This window comes from Xenopus laevis, chromosome 5S (assembly GCF_017654675.1).
Source record: "Xenopus laevis strain J_2021 chromosome 5S, Xenopus_laevis_v10.1, whole genome shotgun sequence".
NCBI classification, from domain to species: domain Eukaryota; kingdom Metazoa; phylum Chordata; class Amphibia; order Anura; family Pipidae; genus Xenopus; species Xenopus laevis.
In genome coordinates, this window is record NC_054380.1 from 7,890,250 (window position 1) to 7,912,995 (window position 22,746).

A 22,746-nucleotide genomic window follows, 5' to 3' on the forward strand; every position below is an offset into this window, starting at 1 on the left:
AGCAGCCGGGTAATGGTTTAAATGCAAGACTGGAAGATGAGTATTAGAGGCTTGAATATAAATATAAGTAATAAATAACAATAAAAATGTAGCCTCACAGGGCAATAGTTTATGGGCTGCCAGGGTCAGCGACCCCCATTTGAAAGCTGGAAAAAGTCAGAAGATGATGCAACTATTTTAAAAACTACAAAAAAAAAAAGTTGCTAAGAATTAGACATCTTAGAGCATACTAAATTGGTGAAGTCTCTCTGGTTATCTACTCTCTGGTTATCTACTAGAACAAGTATGGCTTCATTCAGGGTTTATATCCCCTTGCCATGTAATGAATTGCTCTTGATTCACCGGGGATCAGTTACAGCAGTGCATGCTGGGAAGTGATGCTAATTAACATCTTTATAAATGATTGGATTGTTTTCTCCTGATGATAATAATGATAAACTTATTTTACTTTACCTTCCTATAAGTTAAAGGGGAACTCTGACTTCCAAACCAAAATCTGATAACGAGGCCCCACAATACACAGAAACCCCTAATATACCCATCGCATTTACCTGTTTCTTCAAAAAGTATGAATAAATGGCATTTTCTAAGCTGTAATTCAGCTGTTTAACAGTTCTTCTCTTTCTGCATCATTTGAAATCCTGGCAGGGAAGGAGGGACTAAACACTGATGTTACAAATTGTAACAACTTCTCCACAGCTTACAGACATCATGCAGGAACTACATAACCCACAATGCATTGCACTGGGATGTTCCTTTCCTTATTGAAATCACATGTGCAGGGAATTGTGGGATTTGGAGGATGCAGGCTGAGGACAGATGGCTGTTGATACAAAGTAACAGTAGTTAGACAGCTCAGCAAAGTAGTCAGACAGATCAGCAGGAGAGCAGGGGGCTGGGCTTAGGGAACTGTCAGAAACCATTAAATATCATGAAAAGTCTGCATATTTTTTAATTGATGTATATTGCAAAGTTGCTTGAAATTATGTTTACTTTTCAAAAAGCTTGTTATGTTTGTGTGGAGTTCCCCTTTAAGAGAATATATAATGTTTTTCTGCATAATTATTTTCCTCCTCATCTTTTATCCTTTCAGGTTCGGCCTTACACAAGACTCCATTCTGCTTTGCTGACATCTCCCCTTATCTATTCCTATAGCCCCCCAATGTGTGCAGTGATACAGACATTACACGGGGTGTCTTTGGGGGGAGATGCTATTCTATCCCAGGGAACATGAAGGGCCCCCCATACCCTGTATTAGGGATGCACTGAATCCACTATTTTGGATTCAGCCCGAACCCCTGAATCCTTCCCGAAAGATTCGTCCGAATACTGTACCAAATCCGAATCCTAATTTGCATATGCCAATTAGGGGTGGGAAAGGAAAAACATTTTTTACTTCCTTGTCAGGCAATTTCCCTCCCCGATTCAGATTCGGTAGGGCAGAAGAATATGGCCGAATCCTGCTGAAAAAGGCCAAATCCCAAACCGAATCCTGGATTTGGTGCATCCCTACCCTGTATATTCCTTCCCCCCATCCCCAAAATTATCCTCAGTTCCTTCCATTTGCCTCATTATCCCTATACTTTATTCTGTCTCCCCATCACATTCTTTTTCCTTTTCCCACTTTATTTACTTTCCAATTTACACAGACACACACAGGCCCAAAGACACACATGCACACATATACAGACACAGACACAGACACAGACACACACACACATAGACAGACACACACAGACACATACACACACACAGACACACACACATAGACAGACACACACACATATACAGACACACACACACACACAGACACACACACACAAACATAGACAGACACACACACATATACAGACACACACACACACAGACAGACACACACACACACATAGACAGACACACACACATATACACACACACAGAGACAGACACACACACACACAGACACACACATAGACAGACACACACACACATATACAGACACAGACAGACACACACACACATATACAGACACAGACAGACACACACACACAGACAGACACACATATACAGACACACACAGACAGACACAAGCAAGAGCTGAGTGGGGTGCCTGGTTCCAGACAGGGCACTATGTGCAAGGAGTGTGTATGTTCTCCCTGTGTCTGACTGTGGGTTTCCCTGGGTTCTCCATGTCCTCCCACACTCCTCATATATATATACAGTATATACACACACACACACACATATATATAACACATATATATTATACAGTATATACACACACACAGGCAGATTAACTGGCTCAAATAAAATGGTGCTAGTGTGTGAATGAGACAGGGCCCTTACATTAGCCAGGGACTGATGGGAAAGATGTGTATATATCTCTGTAATGTACTGCAGAATATATCACACACATATATATATATAAATAACATTTTGTGGGTGTGAGAGATGTGGGTGTCTTCCTCTGGGGACAGTCCCTTCTAAATAAAAAGAAAAAAACATTAAGTGATTGCAGCAAAACAGGATTTAATGAACAAATAAATATTGATGCCTTTAATGCAAGATTTTTGTAATTCAATCCATGATATAATGCCCCAAACCCCCAATACCCACCTGAGAAACAATGTATCAGCCACATACCCTCTGGGGAATTCATTCTTCACCCTGTACTATACAGTCCAATACTGACCCTTATTAATACTGCCCATACCCCCAATACTGCTCATGTCTAATACTGCTCATGTCTAATACTGCCCATAACTACTACTGCCCATCCCTAATACCATCCTAACTGAATACTGCCCTGCCCAATACTGCTCATCCCTAATACTTCCCATTCCCAATACTGCTCATCCCTAATACTTCCCATTCCCAATACTGCTCATCCCTAATACTTCCCATTCCCAATACTGCTCATCCCTAATACTTCCCATTCCCAATACTGCTCATCCCTAATACTTCCCATTCCCAATACTGCTCATCCCTAATACTTCCCATTCCCAATACTGCTAATCCCTAATACTTCCCATTCCCAATACTGCTCATCCCTAATACTTCCCATTCCCAATACTGCTCATCCCTAATACTTCCCATTCCCAATACTGCTCATCCCTAATACTTCCCATTCCCAATACTGCTCATCCCTAATACTTCCCATTCCCAATACTGCTCATCCCTAATACTTCCCATTCCCAATACTGCTCATCCCTAATACTTCCCATTCCCAATACTGCTCATCCTCATTACTGTCCATACCCAATACCGCAAGCCCTAATACCATACATACCCAATTCTGCCCTCTATACTGCCCACCCATCCCAATACCACCCATGTCCAACACTTCCCATACCCTGAGGTTCCACCTAAGTAGCCCAGTATGAATTACACAGAAGACTGTACAGCCCAGTTCTATCAGGAGCCCATAAAGGGAAAGGAAGAATCACATTCTCTGTCCCACTGGGTCTGTTCCTCATGGGGGGGGGGTGTAGCTGCTACAACTCAGAGTCCACACTCTCACACTGGCACAGACACACACACACAGTGACAGACACACACAGACACACACACACAGTGACAGACACACACACACAGTGACAGACACACACAGACACACACAGACACACACACACAGTGACAGACACACACAGTGACAGACACACACAGACACACACACACAGTGACAGACAGACAGACACAGTTACACACACACAACCTGTTATTACAGACACATGCACCTTTCCTCATAGTATAGTCATTAACCACACACACACACACACACACACACAATAGACATGATTACAAACAAAAAAATAAACCCACAGTGAAGATAACACAGTCAGACGTATACGCTCACCCACACAATGTCAGATACACACCCAAATATATATATGTACACAAACATCTACACACCTATACAGACACTTACACACATACAGTTATATACACAATCTGTCTCAGCACACACACACACACACACACATATATATATATAGATTCACACAGTCGCCCCCACACACAGATAAACAGACAAATAAATAACTAAATACACACACACAAACAGTGGAAACCAGAAGCATCACTAATATATATATATATAGACACCAGCTCTATCTCTGTCTCCTTCTCTCACACAGACAGACAGACACACTCACTGGGACAGACAGACAAATATATAGAAATATACAAATGATACACACATGACACACAGCAGCACAGCTATAGACAGACACACAACAGGTAAACACACAGAGTCGCACAACAACACAAAGAGAACTTACCCCCACACTCAGCTTTATCCTCTCTGTCCATCACACACTTGTCTCTGGCCCATTAGCACAAGAATTTGGGCTCAGAGAGGGGTCACTTTCCCACTCGGGTCTCCCCCCTGAACCTCCAGTACAACAATCGCCTCCCTCCTCTCCCGACCCTCCCCGACCCCCACCAGACACGTCGGAGCTGCCAATTGCCTCCCCCCTGGGTGATTGTCCCCGGCGCTGCTCCCGACCCTCTGTCCGACCCTCCTGCCCGTGTCCCGGGTGGATCTCCCGCAGCTCGTGTGACAAATGAGGGGAAGGGAGATACAAAGCTCAGCAAAGGGGAGGAGAGAAAGGAAAGAGCCGCTTGTGTTTCACTCTTGGAATCTTTCTAATTGGTCCTGGGGGGGAGGCCGGGGATTTGGGCAGGAGGCTGATTCTCCGATCATTTCATTGGTTCTCTGTCATTTAATAGAAAGTGGAGGGGAATGAGGAGAGACAAGTCACTGAGTGTCTATAGGAAGGAGATCATTGCCCCACAGTCTCACTCCAGCCTGGGGCAACACGTGGTACAAGATCTACTGACAGCGGAGGCTGACACTTGTGCGACCCCAGAGCTTCTGTCACCGACCCCGAGCATCTTTAGCCCGTGTAGCTCCAGACGTCTATACCCAGGGAATGGGGGACCCTCTTGTTACTCTACATCTCCTTGTCATCTCCTGAGCATCTGTAGCGCGACCCCAGCTCCTGCCGACCCCAAGAGGAGAAATCTCTTTCGCTCCCCCCAATTCCCTGAAGTTCTATAAAGAAGGAAGAGAAACTGCCCCAATTGCTCTTTTTTTTTGGGGAATTCGGGAGAAAAACAGATCAACATCTAACGAGCGAGCGGATTGGACGAGCCGGTTGGTTCCAGCGGAGATCGCGCCCGACTGCGACAACTAGTTCAGCTGAATATCGGGGGCTTGGACTTCAGTCTCGGACATTGGGGGTCCATGGGCAGATGTGGGGGGTTATTACTGCACCAGATTCTCATTAAGGATTATTGGGGACGCCGAGAGGACTTTTGGGGGGTCTGGATGGTCATTAAGGACCAGAGAAGCTCCTATTGACTCTGCCCATGTCTAGTGCTGCTGCAGGGGAGTGAGGAATCACATGAAGTTGGGTGGGAGGGAGACAAGAGAATCAGCAGCCCCCCCCATTCCACACCCCATCCCCCACACACACCCCTACCCCCCCCCACAGGCTGCAGCCCCCCAGCTCTTGACCAGGGGAGTGGAGCAGAAGTTGCATCACTTTAGCACTTGGAGCTGAGTCTGGAGCAGAGGAGCAGTTTGGGGGCAGGAGGGAACCCAGAGGAACTGGAGCAGATTTTAATTGGGTGACATCAACCGCTGCCAAGGGGGTCGTTAGGTGGAGACTGATCCTCGTACCCGTTTCCCCCAGACCTGAATTTAGGAGACAGAATTTACCTTGGAGCTAAATTCGTTGGAGCTTCCCCCTTCTGTGGAGCGAATCTACTAGAGGAGACACTACTTTAAGTGGAGCTGATTTCTGGGGGAGCCCATTCTTGGAGCTGAATAGGGGGGACCCCATTTTCCTGGAGGAGCTGAGGAAGGAGCTGGGGCAGCCTGTGCATTCGGATTGTTACCATCTAACACCCAGGGATTTGGGGCTGGATCCAGGTCGGGCTGGGGATGCAGCAGTGGAGCTGAAGGATGGAGGTTTTGTGGCTTTTCCTCTTCTCTCTCATCCCAAGGAGCAGCAGGGGACAAGGAGTGTATGGTAAGAGGGGAGCAGGGGGTCATAGGTCTTAATAATAATAATAATAATAATAATAATCAGAGGCGTAACTAGATGTTGCTGGGCCCCACAGCAAATTAATTTTAGGGCCCCCAACATATCCAGTGTTTGTTCTGTTTTAACAATATATGTTGAAATTGATCATCAATGAGAGCCTCATGGGGCCCCCTGTACCTCCTGGGCCCCCCTGCAGCCGCAGGGTCTGCTTCCTCTGTAGTTACGCCCCTGATAATAATAATGTTCAGGGTACACATTATAGTTGGCACTTGAGATCCCTTATTACCCCTCTGAATTCTCAAACCCAGTGGCAGGTCCCACTCCCATCGACTTTGCATTTACTTATCTGTGCACCCCAAATATACCATATGCCAAAACCACGGGGGAGTGACCTTATTTTCGTGCATTTATAACTTGGAAGACCCCAAATGAATTAAAGACCCTATAACAGATCGTCCGTATAATTGATCACATTCCATTTCTTACCAGCTATGATGTGATAAAGGTCCCCTAATAAGACCCTCTAGTAATGCTGCAAGTGATTCCTCCCTTTCCAGAGACCCCATCGGAGACCCCAACATATATATATATCCCTTGTTAGAGGAAATAGATGGGATTTTATATTCCTGCAGATCAGCATTTTGTACATAGAACTTTGGGGGTATAGCAAAGAAAGGTGACAGTGAAAGAGTTAACGCACAAGCACATCTCACTCTTCCACTCCCTTTTTGTACATATATAGAAAGGGTTAATTAGCGGTTAAGAAATATTTATAAGAAGCAACACCCCTGCCCATAAGATCTTACAATCTAATGAAATTAACCACCGACACACGTGTTTCATCACAATCTTTATATGTAATTTATATGATCTGGAAAGGGTGAGCATATGCAATCCAGTCTGCAGCCACTACAACTCCCCGCAAACCTCAATACAGCCGAGATGCTGGGTTTTTTTTTTAAAATAAAAGTTGGGACTCCACCTTTCCTCTGTATACAAACATTCCCAGATCTGCACCCCATCAATCCATGGGGCACAGTCTTATCTTTTTTTTATAGACGGGTCAAGCTTCATCTTAAGGAGTTGGCTCCAGGCAAGGGAGGGGTTAATGTACTACTCAGCATTAACACCACAGGTGCCAAGCAGTTTCCTTGCTAGTTCAGCTACTACTCATGTGTTTCTGTACATCGGGGAGTGATGGGAGTGTAGGAGGGCATTAGGCTGGACTGATTCAGGCACTAGAAGGTTAATCTCAAAGGTGGAGACAAAGTAACACTGGAGTATGGAAGGGTAATAAAATAAAATGTAAAAAAATGATTTTCATTGGATCATTGCAGTTTTCTGATTGTGACGTTTTTGTGCTTTTTGGCGTTAAATTGTAGATCCGCGGGCACTTATATATGATTTGCCAAACTGTTTGGGAATCACCCTAATCTGCCCGAATAAGGTACAACAAGTGGATCCTGGAGTAAATTAGTCGGTAAACCTAGGGTTAACCGGCGCATCACTTACTTCAACTTTGTGAAGACATTTTGGCTCAGGGGAGGTTTACTCCAGTTCATCTTCACTTTCAGGCTAATTTATGGTCCATCCCTGTCCCCTGTTTGTACTGAGGGAAGCTGATTCCATTATATAAACTCTGGATACGACCAGAACCAGTCCATATGCAGCTAAATATCTGGGCACATCCAGGCTGCAGGGAAAGGTGATAAACATCTGGGTCCTTCTGTAGTTTTTCTTAACCTGCAACATCTTCAGGGGCTTCTGGGAACTGTAGTCAGTGGCGTAAATAGTTGTTACTGGGCCCCATAGCAAATTCAATTTAGGGCCCCAAAATATTTATAAGTTGGCCTATTTTACCAAGATATATAAAAATTGCTAATTAATTAGGGTCTCACTGGGCCCCCTACACTCCTGGGCCCCCCTGCAACCGCAGGGTCTGCTTCCTCTATAGTTACGCCCCTGACTGTAGTGTAAAAGCAGTAGCTGGGGGGTCCCTGCTGCAGAGAGTTTGGCAGGGGACAATACACTATGCTGGGGTCACAATGTCCCCCTCAGACTATTCGATTTATAAACCTCCCCTTTGCTGCAAGCGCCTTATGTTGAATGCAGTGGCAGTGAAATGGTTAAAGGGCCCCCCGGGAGTCTACAGGGGCAATTACTCATTATAGAGAAATGTAGGCTCCCCTCTTAGTGCAGAACATAGAAAGAAGCCTTTTTAATTTACTGAAACTGCAAATATAAAACCCAAATATCCAGCAATCAGCTTAAGCTGAGCGGGGGCATCTGTGTAACCCACGGAACACGGAACACGGAACATTCTGGTTATTAAATATAAATATATGAATCTCATGGTAAATTAAATGCAGAATGGCTGCTGAAAGAGACACGTGTCTGATCTGTGAATAACCTGTTCCCTCTCTTGTTGCTCAGTCAGTGAAGCACAATGCAGCTGTATAATAACTAATAAATAACATTATGCACCTCTTGCTGCCTTTAGTTCCTATGTGTGGCTAATGGGGGTTGTAGTTCAGTAACACCTGACATTAATATGTTAGTTAATTCCCTGGAGGTGGGTAAGTAATGTGCCAATCAGTTCTATCCTTGATGTGGAATCCTTGCAGGGTGGCAATGTGGGGGGCTAAGTAGCGCGTGTGTTTCAGTGTTGATTAGGGATGAACCAAATACCAAACCCTAATTTGAACATGCGAGGGCCAAAATGAATCGCATAAAGTGTACGAAAAAAATTGAAAATTTTCTTGTTTGTGTGCTGAAAAGTCAAATGATTATAAGGCTTCGGATTTGGTTTCACCAGGCACTGGGATTTGTCCGAATCCGAATTCTACTGAAAAAGGCTGAATCCCAAAACAAACCCTGGATTCAGCACATCCCTAATGTTGATAGATGTAAAGTTATGTGTCCAGTTATACCCTAATAGGACTGTGTTAGGCAAATTTGGGAAAGTAAAGGATCTGGGGAACTTGTAATTTTGGCTGTAGCAAGTAATGGCAGTTAACTGTACAGAGAAGAGCGAATACGAGTTAAAGGGGGTATAAGTGGGAATATGATCACTATATATAAATATATAAGGGGATATGATCACTATATATAAATATATAAGGGGATATGATCACTATATATAAATATATAAGGGGGATATGATCACTATATATAAATATATAAGGGGGATATGATCACTATATATAAATATATAAGGGGGATATGATCACTATATATAAATATATAAGGGGATATGATCACTATATATAAATATATAAGGGGGATATAATCACTATATATAAATATATAAGGGGATATGATCACTATATATAAATATATAAGGGGGATATGATCACTATATATAAATATATAAGGGGGATATGATCACTATATATAAATATATAAGGGGGATATGATCACTATATATAAATATATAAGGGGATATGATCACTATATATAAATATATAAGGGGAATATAATCACTATATATAAATATATAAGGGATATGATCACTATATATAAATATATAAGGGGATATGATCACTATATATAAATATATAAGGGGATATGATCACTATATATAAATATATAAGGGGATATGATCACTATATATAAATATATAAGGGGATATGATCACTATATATAAATATATAAGGGGATATAATCACTATATATAAATATATAAGGGGATATGATCACTATATATAAATATATAAGGGGATATGATCACTATATATAAATATATAAGGGGATATGATCACTATATATAAATATTTAAGGGGATATGATCACTATATATAAATATATAAGGGGATATGATCACTATATATAAATATATAAGGGGAATATAATCACTATATATAAATATATAAGGGGATATGATCACTATATATAAATATATAAGGGGATATGATCACTATATATAAATATATAAGGGGATATGATCACTATATATAAATATTTAAGGGGATATGATCACTATATATAAATATATAAGGGGATATGATCACTATATATAAATATATAAGGGGAATATAATCACTATATATAAATATATAAGGGGATATGATCACTATATATAAATATATAAGGGGATATGATCACTATATATAAATATTTAAGGGGATATGATCACTATATAAATATATAAGGGGAATATGATCACTATATAAATATATAAGGGGAATATGATCACTATATATATATATAAATATATAAGGGGATATGATCACTATATAAATTTATAAGGGGAATATGATCACTATATAAATATATAAGGGGAATATGATCACTATATATATATATATATAAATATATAAGGGGACAGTAATGAAATAGAGAAAGTACAGAGAAGAGCGACTAAGCTGATAAAGGGAATATAAGGACTTGGCTAGCCAAGTTGGGATTGGTTACAATGGAGAAGAGACAGTTAAGAGAGGATATATATATCCTAAGTTGGTATTCAGCATCACACACAATATAAATCAAATTCAGCAAGGTGCTCTTCCTTATTGTTTTGGATCCCAGGGGCCACTTTTGCCATGAGGCAAGGTAAGAACCAGCAGCGAAAGGCCAGTTAGAAGGGGCAGCAAAACGCCACCTCTTGTAACTTTAATAGCCAAATTTCTGAGTTCTACCCGGAAATTCAGCTCCACTAGTGCAGAGAGTGACATTGCGCTCATTACACTAGTGAAGCTGCCCCCCTTTGACCCGCTCTGATGCTGATTTTTAAGTGCAGCCCCAGAATCGGCAATGCTTATACCGAACACCTTTGCTTGGCAATGCATTAGGGAGTGGTCATGCAATGAAATGCAAATACAGGTATGGGATCCGTCATCGGGAAACCCATTATCCATTCTAATCAAATCACTTATTTTTTAGGTTTACTTGTCCTTTAATATGAATTACATTTGTTACAACAGTGCCACCTGCTGGTCAGTTTCCCACCAGTCTGACCACCAAGTAGTCAAGGAAGTTGTCAGGAGAAAGAAAGAGGCTGCTCTGATGTTCTTCTGCTTAGGAAAAAAAAAATAAAAACCTTTCTCAAATCTTTCCTAAGCAGAAGAACATCAGAGCAGCCTCTTTCTGCTGGAAGTTGTAGTTCTACAACTGAAGGGTTGGCAGTAGTATTAACCTGTGTTGGTCTTAGTTGGTAACAGTAGGAAACACAAAAGAAGCCACATGGGTGGTCTATGGAGTTCAGGGATTGTTCCCAGGGCATGTGCTTTGGAAATCTCTATTTTGGCAGAGAGGGCACTGAACTAAATGGAAACAAAGCCGAGTGGGATACAAGCTTTGCCCTCGCCAGTCCCTCGGGATTCTTCTTTTATCCTATGGACACTGGGCACTGCCATTTGTATTAGGGGTCAAGGGGAAAACTACCCCCCCTTTCCTTAATTGGTGTCGCCTTGAACTTAGTCCAGAAGTAACTCCCCGTCTCCTTCTAAAGTGCAGAAGGAATGTCATTTCAATTGGTTATGGTTCCCTAGGACAGTGAGTGGGTTAAAGTAAATCTAACGCATCCCAATATACATTAATTCCTCATTATCATTCTTTTTGTACTGCTGGTTCTGACTTCAGAAAGAAAGTACCAGAAGCCAGCTCATTAACAGACTGGGGAAAGAACTGACTTCTGCAACATTGTATCAAGAGTCAGACCCAGAGACCAGATAGGGACAGACACAATGACAGCTGTACAGAACTATACACCCAGTGAGAATGAGGAATAAATGGATATCGGGAACCTGCCTCTATCTAAACACTACATATTCTTTTCTGCCTCGGACCAGATTATAGTAAAAGGCCTAATGAGTGTAGCTAATGCAACACCATCTTTTTTATTATAAGAATATATGCAATTAACTTTGTAAAAGTCTCCATGTCCATCTCCCAGGCTCCTGCAAAAACATCCTACAAGAACTGGCCTATTGAGTGCAGCTGCTGGCTTTTGCAGCAGATATGGAATACTGACTATTTTGCCAGCTTTTTTTTCTGGCTTTTTTTTCTGGTGATATTCCAGTTGCTCTGCACATTCCGTTTCATTGTTCTCGGATGTAAAAAAAAGCCACTTTTCCTCAATCCTTTCTTTGTTGGCAGCCGCTCAATTACAGGTGGTAAGATTAGAAGAGATTCCAACTGGTGAGTCTGATACTGTGGATTCTGACTAATGCTGCCCCCCCTGCAAAAAAAAAATGTTTTATTTTTTCTTTATGTTAAATAGAGAGAAAGGCCACAACTTATCAGCAGCCACGGCAGCAGCAAGGGCCCAACTCCATCTCACCCCCCAACCCTCATATAGAGATGTAGCAGCCGAGGTTGAAAAAAAACCTCATATCCAACAAGTAACTTATAACTTCTTTTCAAAGCTCCTTTATTTTACCCTTAGGAGGGGGTAAACAAATCCCAAATAAAACTGTAGCTATAATCCATAAAAGAGATCAGCTGATTGTTTGATATACATATATATATATGTTTTGCTGTACCCCTGTCTAGCAATGCTCCTGTGGCTATTACTAGCCCTACGGGGAAACTGTAATCATTTAACATCTACAGCAAATACAGCTACACAGGACCCTGTATATAAGCCCTAATATATCTACTTACTCCCTATATTCATACACAGTCATTATATACAAGATTACCCCTGCATGCACAGCTCAGGCTACACCACTAGAGGGAGCCAGTATTCATGGATAAGCATAAGGGAATAACTGTTTTACAGTTAAACTGAAGAAAATAGACAGAAGGGCAATATCAGCTACTGCCTCCTGTGCCAGTGATCAGTGCCCGAGTGAAACGTTTTTTCCCCTTGAATAATCAGTTTTGCTTATTGGCACAGCCAAGGCAGAGCACAAAGCATATAAATGTGTATGAGGGATGGGTATTATTTCAGTGTGACATTCCAATATTCCAAAGATACCTATCTAGTGCTATACCAATCCCTATTTCTGTAGGGAAATGAGAGAGAGCAGACAGTAACCCTTCCAACACTTTCCTCTTGTCTCTATATATTAGGTACCTATCTAGTGTTACCAATCCCTATTTCTGTAGGGAAATGAGAGAGAGCAGACAGTAACCCTTCCAACACTTTCCTCTTGTCTCTATATATTAGGTACCTATCTAGTGTTACCAATCCCTATTTCTGTAGAGAAATGAGAGAGAGCAGACAGTAACCCTTCCAACACTTTCCTCTTGTCTCTATATATTAGGTACCTATCTAGTGTTACCAATCCCTATTTCTGTAGGGAAATGAGAGCAGAGCAGACAGTAACCCTTCCAACACTTTCCTCTTGTCTCTATATATTAGGTACCTATCTAGTGTTACCAATCCCTATTTCTGTAGGGAAATGAGAGAGAGCAGACAGTAACCCTTCCAACACTTTCCTCTTGTCTCTATATATTAGGTACCTATCTAGTGTTACCAATCCCTATTTCTGTAGGGAAATGAGAGAGAGCAGACAGTAACCCTTCCAACACTTTCCTCTTGTCTCTATATATTAGGTACCTATCTAGTGCTACCAATCCCTATTTCTGTAGGGAAATGAGAGCAGAGCAGACAATAACCCTTCCAACACTTTCCTCTTGTCTCTATATATTAGGTACCTATCTAGTGTTACCAATCCCTATTTCTGTAGGGAAATGAGAGCAGAGCAGACAGTAACCCTTCCAACACTTTCCTCTTGTCCCTATATATTAGGTACCTATCTAGTGCTACCAATCCCTATTTCTGTAGGAAATGAGAGAGAGCAGACAGTAACCCTTCCACAACATGTCATATTGCAGCTTCAGTACAGTCTGCAGCAAGTATGATAATTGTCTTCAGCACTTTTAACATAATGTCTAATAAATTCTATATCAGTGTGGCTTCCCATTCGTTCTGTATGAGTTCTGCTGACAGTAAATCATGAGCATTGACTTACCGTATGGGATATATGATATTGATGTGGTTTTACGGCTTGGGAGGAATTATGTGCAACTCATTTCAATGTGATTTACTGCTGCCCAGATTTCAGCTTTTAATAATATGCGTTGGGCTACGTTCATCATCATCATCATCATTACACTGAAGGAAAACAAACAGGAGAGATTTACTGAAACCTGACATGTGTGCGGTACCAGCCCTCTCTAAACCTTCCTGTACCCACACAGCAGTGATAATAGGATTATGGGAAACTATACTTATGTCATTAGCATTAGCCCCACCCTGAACCTCTGCATGGGAAATGATTCCAGTCTCCCCCAGTACTTGAATTGCCTCTTATTTTCCGTACTTCCTGGGCTGCTCTACTTCCCACGGTTAAACAGACCACCTCCCCCCTAGAATTAGTGAATTTAATTTCTTTCCTGGAACAGATTCTCTGTACTTTCTGCTCCTGGGCTGCCCTCAATCCCATGGGCAGGTAAGAACATACCCCCTGGTTAAGGGAATCCTGTCTTCCCCAGTACTTGCCTAGAAACAGAGCTCTTATTCTCTATATTTCCTGCTCCTTGGCTGCTCTCTTTCCCATGGTCAAACAGGACCCCCCAGAACTAGTGAATTCAATCTCCTCTCAGAAACAGAACTCTGAATTTCTGTACTCCCTGCTCCAGGAGAATCCAATCTCCTTTCAGAACTCACCTAAGAACAGAGCTCTCATCCTCTGTACTTCCTATTACTCTTGGTTGGTGTCTTTCCCATGGTCAAAGAGAACGTGCCCCCCAAGCATAAGTGAATCAAATCTCCAAGTGCTCACCTAGGAACAGAGTCTAGATTCTCTGTAGTTCCTGGGCTATTCTTTTTCCCATGATCGGGAAGGATACGTGCATCCAAACCACTCTGGTATTTAACAAGGTATAGAGATCTAATCCTCTGTGCTTGAAGATTGTGGGCTGCTCTCTTTCCCACGGTGGGAAGGGTAAGTGAATCCAGTCTCCTCTTAGGGTTAACTGAATCCAATCGGCCCAATCTCCCGAGTACTTAACCAGGTACAGAGCTCTGATTGTCTGTACTTCCTAGTCCCGGGCTGCTCTCTTTCCCATGGTCAGGAAGAATAAGTGAATCCAGTATCTCCCCCCCCCCAGTAATAATCCAGTTACCGAACTGTAATTCTCCATACTTCCTCCCGGGCTGCTCTCTTTCCCATGATCAGAAAGGGGCAGGGAAATTATCTTATTCCATTGTACAGGGTGTTTATTTATATTTCCTAACCCTTTACCTCTTCTTGTACACCCCTCCCACAGTGTCATTAGAGGAAATCTCATATTCTGGGCAGTCTTTATGTTTCTTCCTTTCATTGTTATTGGGGCTCTTCTCTTTCTCCCCATTTCCTGAATAATCCCCCCCCCCGCATTGTGCATCATCCCAATCTCAATCCTCTCTCTTCTCTTTCCTTCTTCAATCCTCTCCTCTTTCTTCTCTTTCCTTCTTAAATCCTCTCCTCTCTCTTCTCTTTCCTTCTTCGATCCTCTCCACTTTCTTCTCTTTCCTTCTTCAATACTCTCCTCTTTCTTCTCTTTCCTTCTTCGATCCTCTCCTCTCTCTTTTCTTTCCTTCTTCAATCCTCTCCTCTTTCTTCTCTTTCCTTCTTCAATCCTCTCCTCTCTCTTCTCTTTCCTTCTTCAATCCTCTCCACTTTCTTCTCTTTCCTTCTTCAATACTCTCCTCTTTCTTCTCTTTCCTTCTTCAATCCTCTCCTCTCTCTTCTCTTTCCTTCTTCAATCCTCTCCACTTTCTTCTCTTTCCTTCTTCGATCCTCTCCTCTCTCTTCTCTTTCCTTCTTCGATCCTCTCCACTTTCTTCTCTTTCCTTCTTCAATACTCTCCTCTTTCTTCTCTTTCCTTCTTCGATCCTCTCCTCTCTCTTTTCTTTCCTTCTTCAATCCTCTCCTCTTTCTTCTCTTTCCTTCTTCAATCCTCTCCTCTCTCTTCTCTTTCCTTCTTCAATCCTCTCCACTTTCTTCTCTTTCCTTCTTCAATACTCTCCTCTTTCTTCTCTTTCCTTCTTCAATCCTCTCCTCTCTCTTCTCTTTCCTTCTTCAATCCTCTCCACTTTCTTCTCTTTCCTTCTTCGATCCTCTCCTCTCTCTTCTCTTTCCTTCTTCGATCCTCTCCTCTCTCTTCTCTTTCCTTCTTCGATCCTCTCCTCTCTCTTCTCTTTCCTTCTTCGATCCTCTCCTCTTTCTTCTCTTTCCTTCTTAAATGCTCTCCTCTCTCTTCTCTTTCCTTCTTCAATCCTCTCCACTTTCTTCTCTTTCCTTCTTCAATACTCTCCTCTTTCTTCTCTTACCTTCTTCAATCTTCTCCTCTCTCTTCTCTTTCCTTCTTCAATCCTCTCCTCTCTCTTCTCTTTCCTTCTTCAATCCTCTCCACTTTCTTCTCTTTCCTTCTTCAATCCTCTCCTCTCTCTTTTCTTTCCTTCTTCGATCCTCTCCTCTCTCTTCTCTTTCCTTCTTCAATCCTGTCCACTTTCTTCTCTTTCCTTCTTCGATCCTCTCCTCTTTCTTCTCTTTACAGATGTTCTTTGTGCAAATTGCGCTGAATTGTAGATCGATGTACAGATACACCATCAGCAGCAAGATGTTCTTGCAGGTCTTTGGAGGTGATCTTTGGGTTGTCTGTAACATTCTCACAATCCTCCGCATATGCCGCTCCTGTATTTTTCTTGGCCTGCCAGACCTGGGTTTTACAGCAACTGTGCCTGTGGCCTTCCATTTCCTGATTTCATTCCTTACAGTTGAAACTGACAGTTTAAACCTCTGAGATAGTTTTTTGTAGCCTTCCCCTTAATCCATGATACTGAACAATCTTTGTTTGCTGTCACTGAAGAAAATTCGCTGCGTCAATTTCCGATTTTAACAATTTTTCCGTGAAAATTTCGAATTTCGCGATTTTTTTGTACAAACTTTCGAATTTCAAGACTTTTTTTTGAAAACGTTTGAATTTCACGATTTATCCATGAAAACATTTCGCACATTTTGTGGGAAATTCGGAAATTTTTACTGTTTATTTCTTCTTTAATTGATTAATTTTATGCAGAGGATTTTGATGTGACATAAAATCTGAATCTTGTCCCATATATTTGTAAATAAATAAACAGCAGCAGCCCTTTGGCCGGTGGCAGGAAACACTGATGTCTGTAATTAGCCTCTTCTTCTTCATTACTTGCTCCGTTAATTCCACGGGAAACAGCCCCCTCCTTCTCACTCCCTAAAAATCTGCTCCCCCCTGAAATGATTAAGCGCAGTCCATTTAGCAGACACCTCGGGAAGGTTGTCGGGAGCCTCCTGCGCTCAATAGATCAGCACAGATGTCTCCGTTACTTCTCTCCATTATGGGAGCAATTCAGCTCCGTTGGCAACGAGATTTTCTTGGAAAATCTATTTTAAGGCCCTAGTTTGTACAAGTGGGTTTATGGCTCTGAATGTGCTTTGTGTCAGCCTGACCCCTCTGTGCTTCAGCCATTATACTGGTTACAGTAAAGGGGAACTAAATCCTCCAGAAACACTGTCCCACCACAAATGTAATTGAAGATACAAGTGATCCCAATAGGGTTTGTGTTGGACCCTCGGCCTTCCCATTACAGTCCTTAAAAAGTCCCACCCTATCTTATCAGTCTCTATTCAGGGTGGCCCCTTTATTCGAGTTGTGGCCTGAGATGGAAATATTTGGAATTATCTATTGATTAGCGACTGATGGAAAGTACAGTGCGGAGCAGATGGAACAGAAACGTCCGTAGAATAAATATTCCGATAGCAAATCATCTGTTTATCCCTAATGAGATCTGTATTACACGGGAGTGCGTGCCGCAGTGCGTTGGTGCCGAAGTCCATATGTCTGTTTATGTGTTTGTCTGAGGAAAAGGAGTTGAGCCCCCCCCCCGGTCTAAATCATATTAGGGAAAGTTAATTGTCAGGCTTGTAATAGACCCAAATATCAGGTTCAACCCTTCCTACGCACCGTGGCTTCTAGATTGGTGGTTTCCAAACCTTCAGACTGACCCTGGGGTGAAATACGTGGATTGAGGCCCAATTTGAAGACCAGTGTTTATTTGTGCCCTGGGTACCCCTGGAACTATAGCCCAATGTTTCTATATATCTGTAACCTTGTTATGAGCTAAGGGGGCCCAGCCTGAAGGTCAGTAAGGGGGAGATTTGGGGTGAGTGCTTATTTGTACCCTGGGTACCCCTGGAACTATAGCACGAAGACACCCCAATGTTTCTATATATCTGTAACCTTGTTATGAGCTAAGGGGGCCCAGTCTGAAGGTCAGTTAGGGGGAGATTTGGGGTGAGTGCTTATTTGTACCCTGGGTACCCCTGGAACTATAGCAGGGTGACTGTTACCCCAATGTTTCTATATATCTGTAACCGTGTTATGAGCTAAGGGGGCCCAGCCTGAAGGTCAGTTAGGGGGAGATTTGGGGTGAGTGCTTATTTGTGTCCTTGGTACCCCTGGAACTATAGCAGGGTGACTGTTACCCCAATGTTTCTATGTATCTGTAACCTTGTTATGAGCTAAGGGGGCCCAGCCTGAAGGCCAGTTAGGGGGAGATTTGGGGTGAGTGTTTATTTGTACCCTGGGTACCCCTGGAACTATATCAGGGTGACACCCCGATGTTTCTATATATCTGTAACCTTGTTATGAGCTAAGGGGGCCCAGTCTGAAGGCCAGTTTGGGGGAGATATGGGGTGAGTGCTTATTTGTACCCTGGGTACCCCTGGAACTATAGCAGGGTCACTGTTACCCCAATGTTTCTATATATCTGTAACCTTGTTATGAGCTAAGGGGGCCCAGTCTGAAGGTCAGTTAGGGGGAGATTTGGGGTGAGGGCTTATTTGTGTCCTGGGTACCCCTGGAACTATAGCAGGGTGACTGTTACCCCAATGTTTCTATATATCTGTAACCTTGTTATGAGCTAAGGGGGCCCAGCCTGAAGGTCAGTTAGGGGGAGATTTGGGGTGAGTGCTTATTTGTGTCCTTGGTACCCCTGGAACTATAGCAGGGTGACTGTTACCCCAATGTTTCTATGTATCTGTAACCTTGTTATGAGCTAAGGGGGCCCAGCCTGAAGGCCAGTTAGGGGGAGATTTGGGGTGAGTGTTTATTTGTACCCTGGGTACCCCTGGAACTATATCAGGGTGACACCCCGATGTTTCTATATATCTGTAACCTTGTTATGAGCTAAGGGGGCCCAGTCTGAAGGCCAGTTTGGGGGAGATATGGGGTGAGTGCTTATTTGTACCCTGGGTACCCCTGGAACTATAGCAGGGTCACTGTTACCCCAATGTTTCTATATATCTGTAACCTTGTTATGAGCTAAGGGGGCCCAGTCTGAAGGTCAGTTAGGGGGAGATTTGGGGTGAGGGCTTATTTGTGTCCTGGGTACCCCTGGAACTATAGCAGGGTGACTGTTACCCCAATGTTTCTATATATCTGTAACCTTGTTATGAGCTAAGGGGACCCAGTCTGAAGGTCAGTTAGGGGGAGATTTGGGTGAGTGTTTATTTGTACCCTGGGTACCCCTGGAACTATAGCAGGGTGACTGTTACCCCAATGTTTCTATATATCTGTAACCTTGTTAAGCACCCCCCCAAACATTTTTTAAACCCACTGTTCCACATGATTCAGAGTAAAGCTTGGGCTGTAGCATTGGCCCAGACATGTGCTCCAGTAAAAATAAAACGAGGCTATGCTATGCTGGGATTTACTTCCCCTTTATATTTTTGTTGCAGTGAATGGCCACTGAATAAAGAGTTATATATTGGCAGGGATAATGCTCACAAGGAAAACACGACAGTATATTCTGTGTGTATCTCACGTGGGCAGGGGAATTATGTTGCACATCACTAATGCTCAGTGCAGTGCCGTTGACAAACAACATATGTTACTGTGGGAGCGGGACAGAGTCATATTAACTGCTGAGAAACTGGGAGAAAAGAATTCCAAATTGGCAATGTAGAACATGGGAGCCTGCAACTGATATGGAACAACGGTTCCCAGTAGCTTTCAGTTGGGGGAGGGGGTATTCTGGGAGTTGTAGTTCTGCAACAGATAACAAGACTGTTTGGATAGGTGGAATCTGTAATTTATGCCAAACTGAAACTGAAGTGGCAAAGACCATGAGCTTCCTTGTACTTTCTCTCTCTATCTCCAGTTCATAGATTGTAAGCTCTTACGCCTACATTTTGCATTATTTGATTTGTATTTAAATTCATTGCATTTGTGGAGCTCCCTTTGCATGGTGTGGTTCTGCTGTATTGTTACAGGAGTCACAACCAGAGAAGTTAAACTGCCAGCAGAAAAGGTGGAATAAATTTATTCTTGGAGTAAGGGCTCTTACACATGAGCGTTCTGACCTGCGCTCCCCTGCGTTCCGTTTTTTGGCGTTCAGCCACAGGGGAGCGCAGGAATAGACGCAAGTCATTATTTCCAATGGGGCTGTACTCACTCAGGCTCGTGTAGGCGCCGAACGCAGGTTCAGACGCAACATGCTGCATTTTTCCTGCGTTCGGCGCCTACATGCGCCTGAGTGAGTACAGCCCCATTTGAAATAATGACATGCGTCTTTTCCTGCGCTCCCCTGCGGCTGAACGCCGAAAAACAGAACGCAGGGGAGCGCAGGTCAGAACGCTCATGTGTAAGAGCCCTAAAGGGTTAGGCTGTTGTTAAAAACCCATTTAATGTGACACAAAATCAGTTGCAATTAGGAAAATGCTCTGCAGCTGATCCTAGAGACAAATCAGGTGGTGCCTAAAGATCTCTCTGGGGCAGATTCACTTAAGGGCGAAGTGGCTTACGCTTACGACTTTTCTCCAGCGCTGCCACCCGCACGGACATCGCCAATTCAGTATCAGGCACAGGCTCCAATTCGCTAGTGAAATGGACCGTTGCTAGCGTTTAGTGAATTAGCGTTGTCCTAGCGAATTTACGCCTGCCGAAGTGTTGAGATCGCTGCAAAGCCGTCCCTGACGAATTTTCGCTGGTTAGTGAATTTGCCCCGAAGTCACAGCTGCTTCTTCCCTTTAATTTCACCTTAACTTGTGAGGGCTCTAACTGACGAGCGGTTGAAGCTGCACTCCCCTGCGTTCCCTTTTTCTGCGTTCAGCTTCAGGGGAGCACAGGAATAGACGCATTACGTTTTTTCCAATGGGGCTGTACTCACACAGGCGCGTGTAGGCGCCAAACGCAGATTGAGACGCAACATGGTGCATTTTTCCGGCGTTCGGCGCCTACACGCGCCTGTGTGAGTACAGCCCCATTAGAAAAAACATAATGCGTCTATTCCTGCGCTCCCCTGCGGCTGAACGCAGAAAAACGGAACGCAGGGGAGCGCAGCTTCAACCGCTCGTCAGTAAGAGCCCTGAGACCGAGGAAGACATGAGACAGATCGGGTGGAACTCAGAGCAGCTCCCAATTTGTATCTCTCTCTTTTATAGTTCCATCTTTAATCTCACTCATCTTATTTCCGCTTTTTTCCATAACATTTTCCTGTATTTGTTCTACTTCTTCCCCATTAATATTATTTCTGTGTAATAATAAAACAGTCGCTTGTACTTGATCCCAACTAAGATATAATTAATCCTTATTGGAAGCAAAACCAGCCTATTGGGTTTATTTCATGTTTACATGATTTTCTAGTAGAGTAAGTAGACTTTAGGTATGAAGATCCAAATTATGGAAAGATTCGTTATCCGTAAAATTCCAGGTCCAGAGCATTCTGCATAACGGGTCCCACACCTGTACTCATCATGCTGTCAGCCCCAGAGTAAAGGTGGCCAAACGAGTGGATCTCTCCCCGATATGCTCACCTTGAGGTGGGCAATATCGGGTTGATCCGATCGTGGGCCCTAGGGCCCAACGATCGGATCCTAACGAATAGTAATGGGCGGTCGGATCGCGGGACCGCATCAACGAATAGATGCGGCTGCGATCCGACAGGATTTTTCATCCCATCCGATTGAGATCTGCCCAACTTTCGGCAAGATCTCGATCGGTGAAGTCTGTCGGGGGCCAATAACCTGCCGACACGGTCTGTCTGCAGCTTTCATCCCCCGTGTATGGCCACCTTAAGAGCAGAAGTAATTGGTTGTACCAAGAGGAAATGCAGGCGCAACTCCAGAATGATCTGAATTCAGTGAGTCACAGAATGGAGCTGAGCGTCTCAACAAACGTCATGTTCACTGAGGGATTCCGGCTACAAATGGAAATTCTCTATCTTGTAGGATTGTGCCATTATCAAGCAGAGGGAGAGCTGGGGAATGGTGCCTGGGAGGTTGGGGGTAACAGTCTAACAGTAACTAACCTGCTCCCCTTCAGGGCCGCGCTATGGTACGTCCAAGGGCTTATTGTATTTTATAATGATTGTGAGATATACTGTAGATCTGTAAATGCACCAGCTGGAGGGCTACACAGTAGAAAAAAGAAAAGCACAGAAAGTGCCATGTTTTATCACCGTGCTCCATGCCCTGTGGTTTGTGCCTAAAGATGCTTCCAGAACAGAACGCAAGGAGCTGCACCTTCCTATTAAAGGAAAACTATACCCCCCCAAACAATGTAGGTCTCTATAAAAAGATATTGCATAAAACAGCTCATATGTAAAATCCTGCTTCATTTAAATAAACCATTTTCATAATAATATACTTTTTTAGTAGTATGTGCCATTGGGTAATCATAAATAGAAAATTGCCATTTTAAAAAATAAAGGCCGCCCCCTGGGATCGTAGGATTCACTGTACTC

General features: G+C 43.1%; 1 protein-coding gene across 2 annotated transcripts in view; it reads left to right on the top strand.

Annotated features, from left to right (window-relative positions):
* Positions 1-4,623: 4,623 nt before the first annotated feature.
* Positions 4,624-22,746, top strand: part of mdga1.S (MAM domain containing glycosylphosphatidylinositol anchor 1 S homeolog) — a 178,981-nt gene continuing 160,858 nt past the window's right edge. For both annotated transcript variants that reach the window (XM_041564207.1, XM_018264895.2), the window contains exon 1: positions 4,624-6,017. In XM_041564207.1, the coding sequence (XP_041420141.1) occupies positions 5,951-6,017 (67 nt within the window). In that variant the 5' untranslated portion in view covers positions 4,624-5,950. The remainder of the gene's footprint in view (positions 6,018-22,746) is intronic.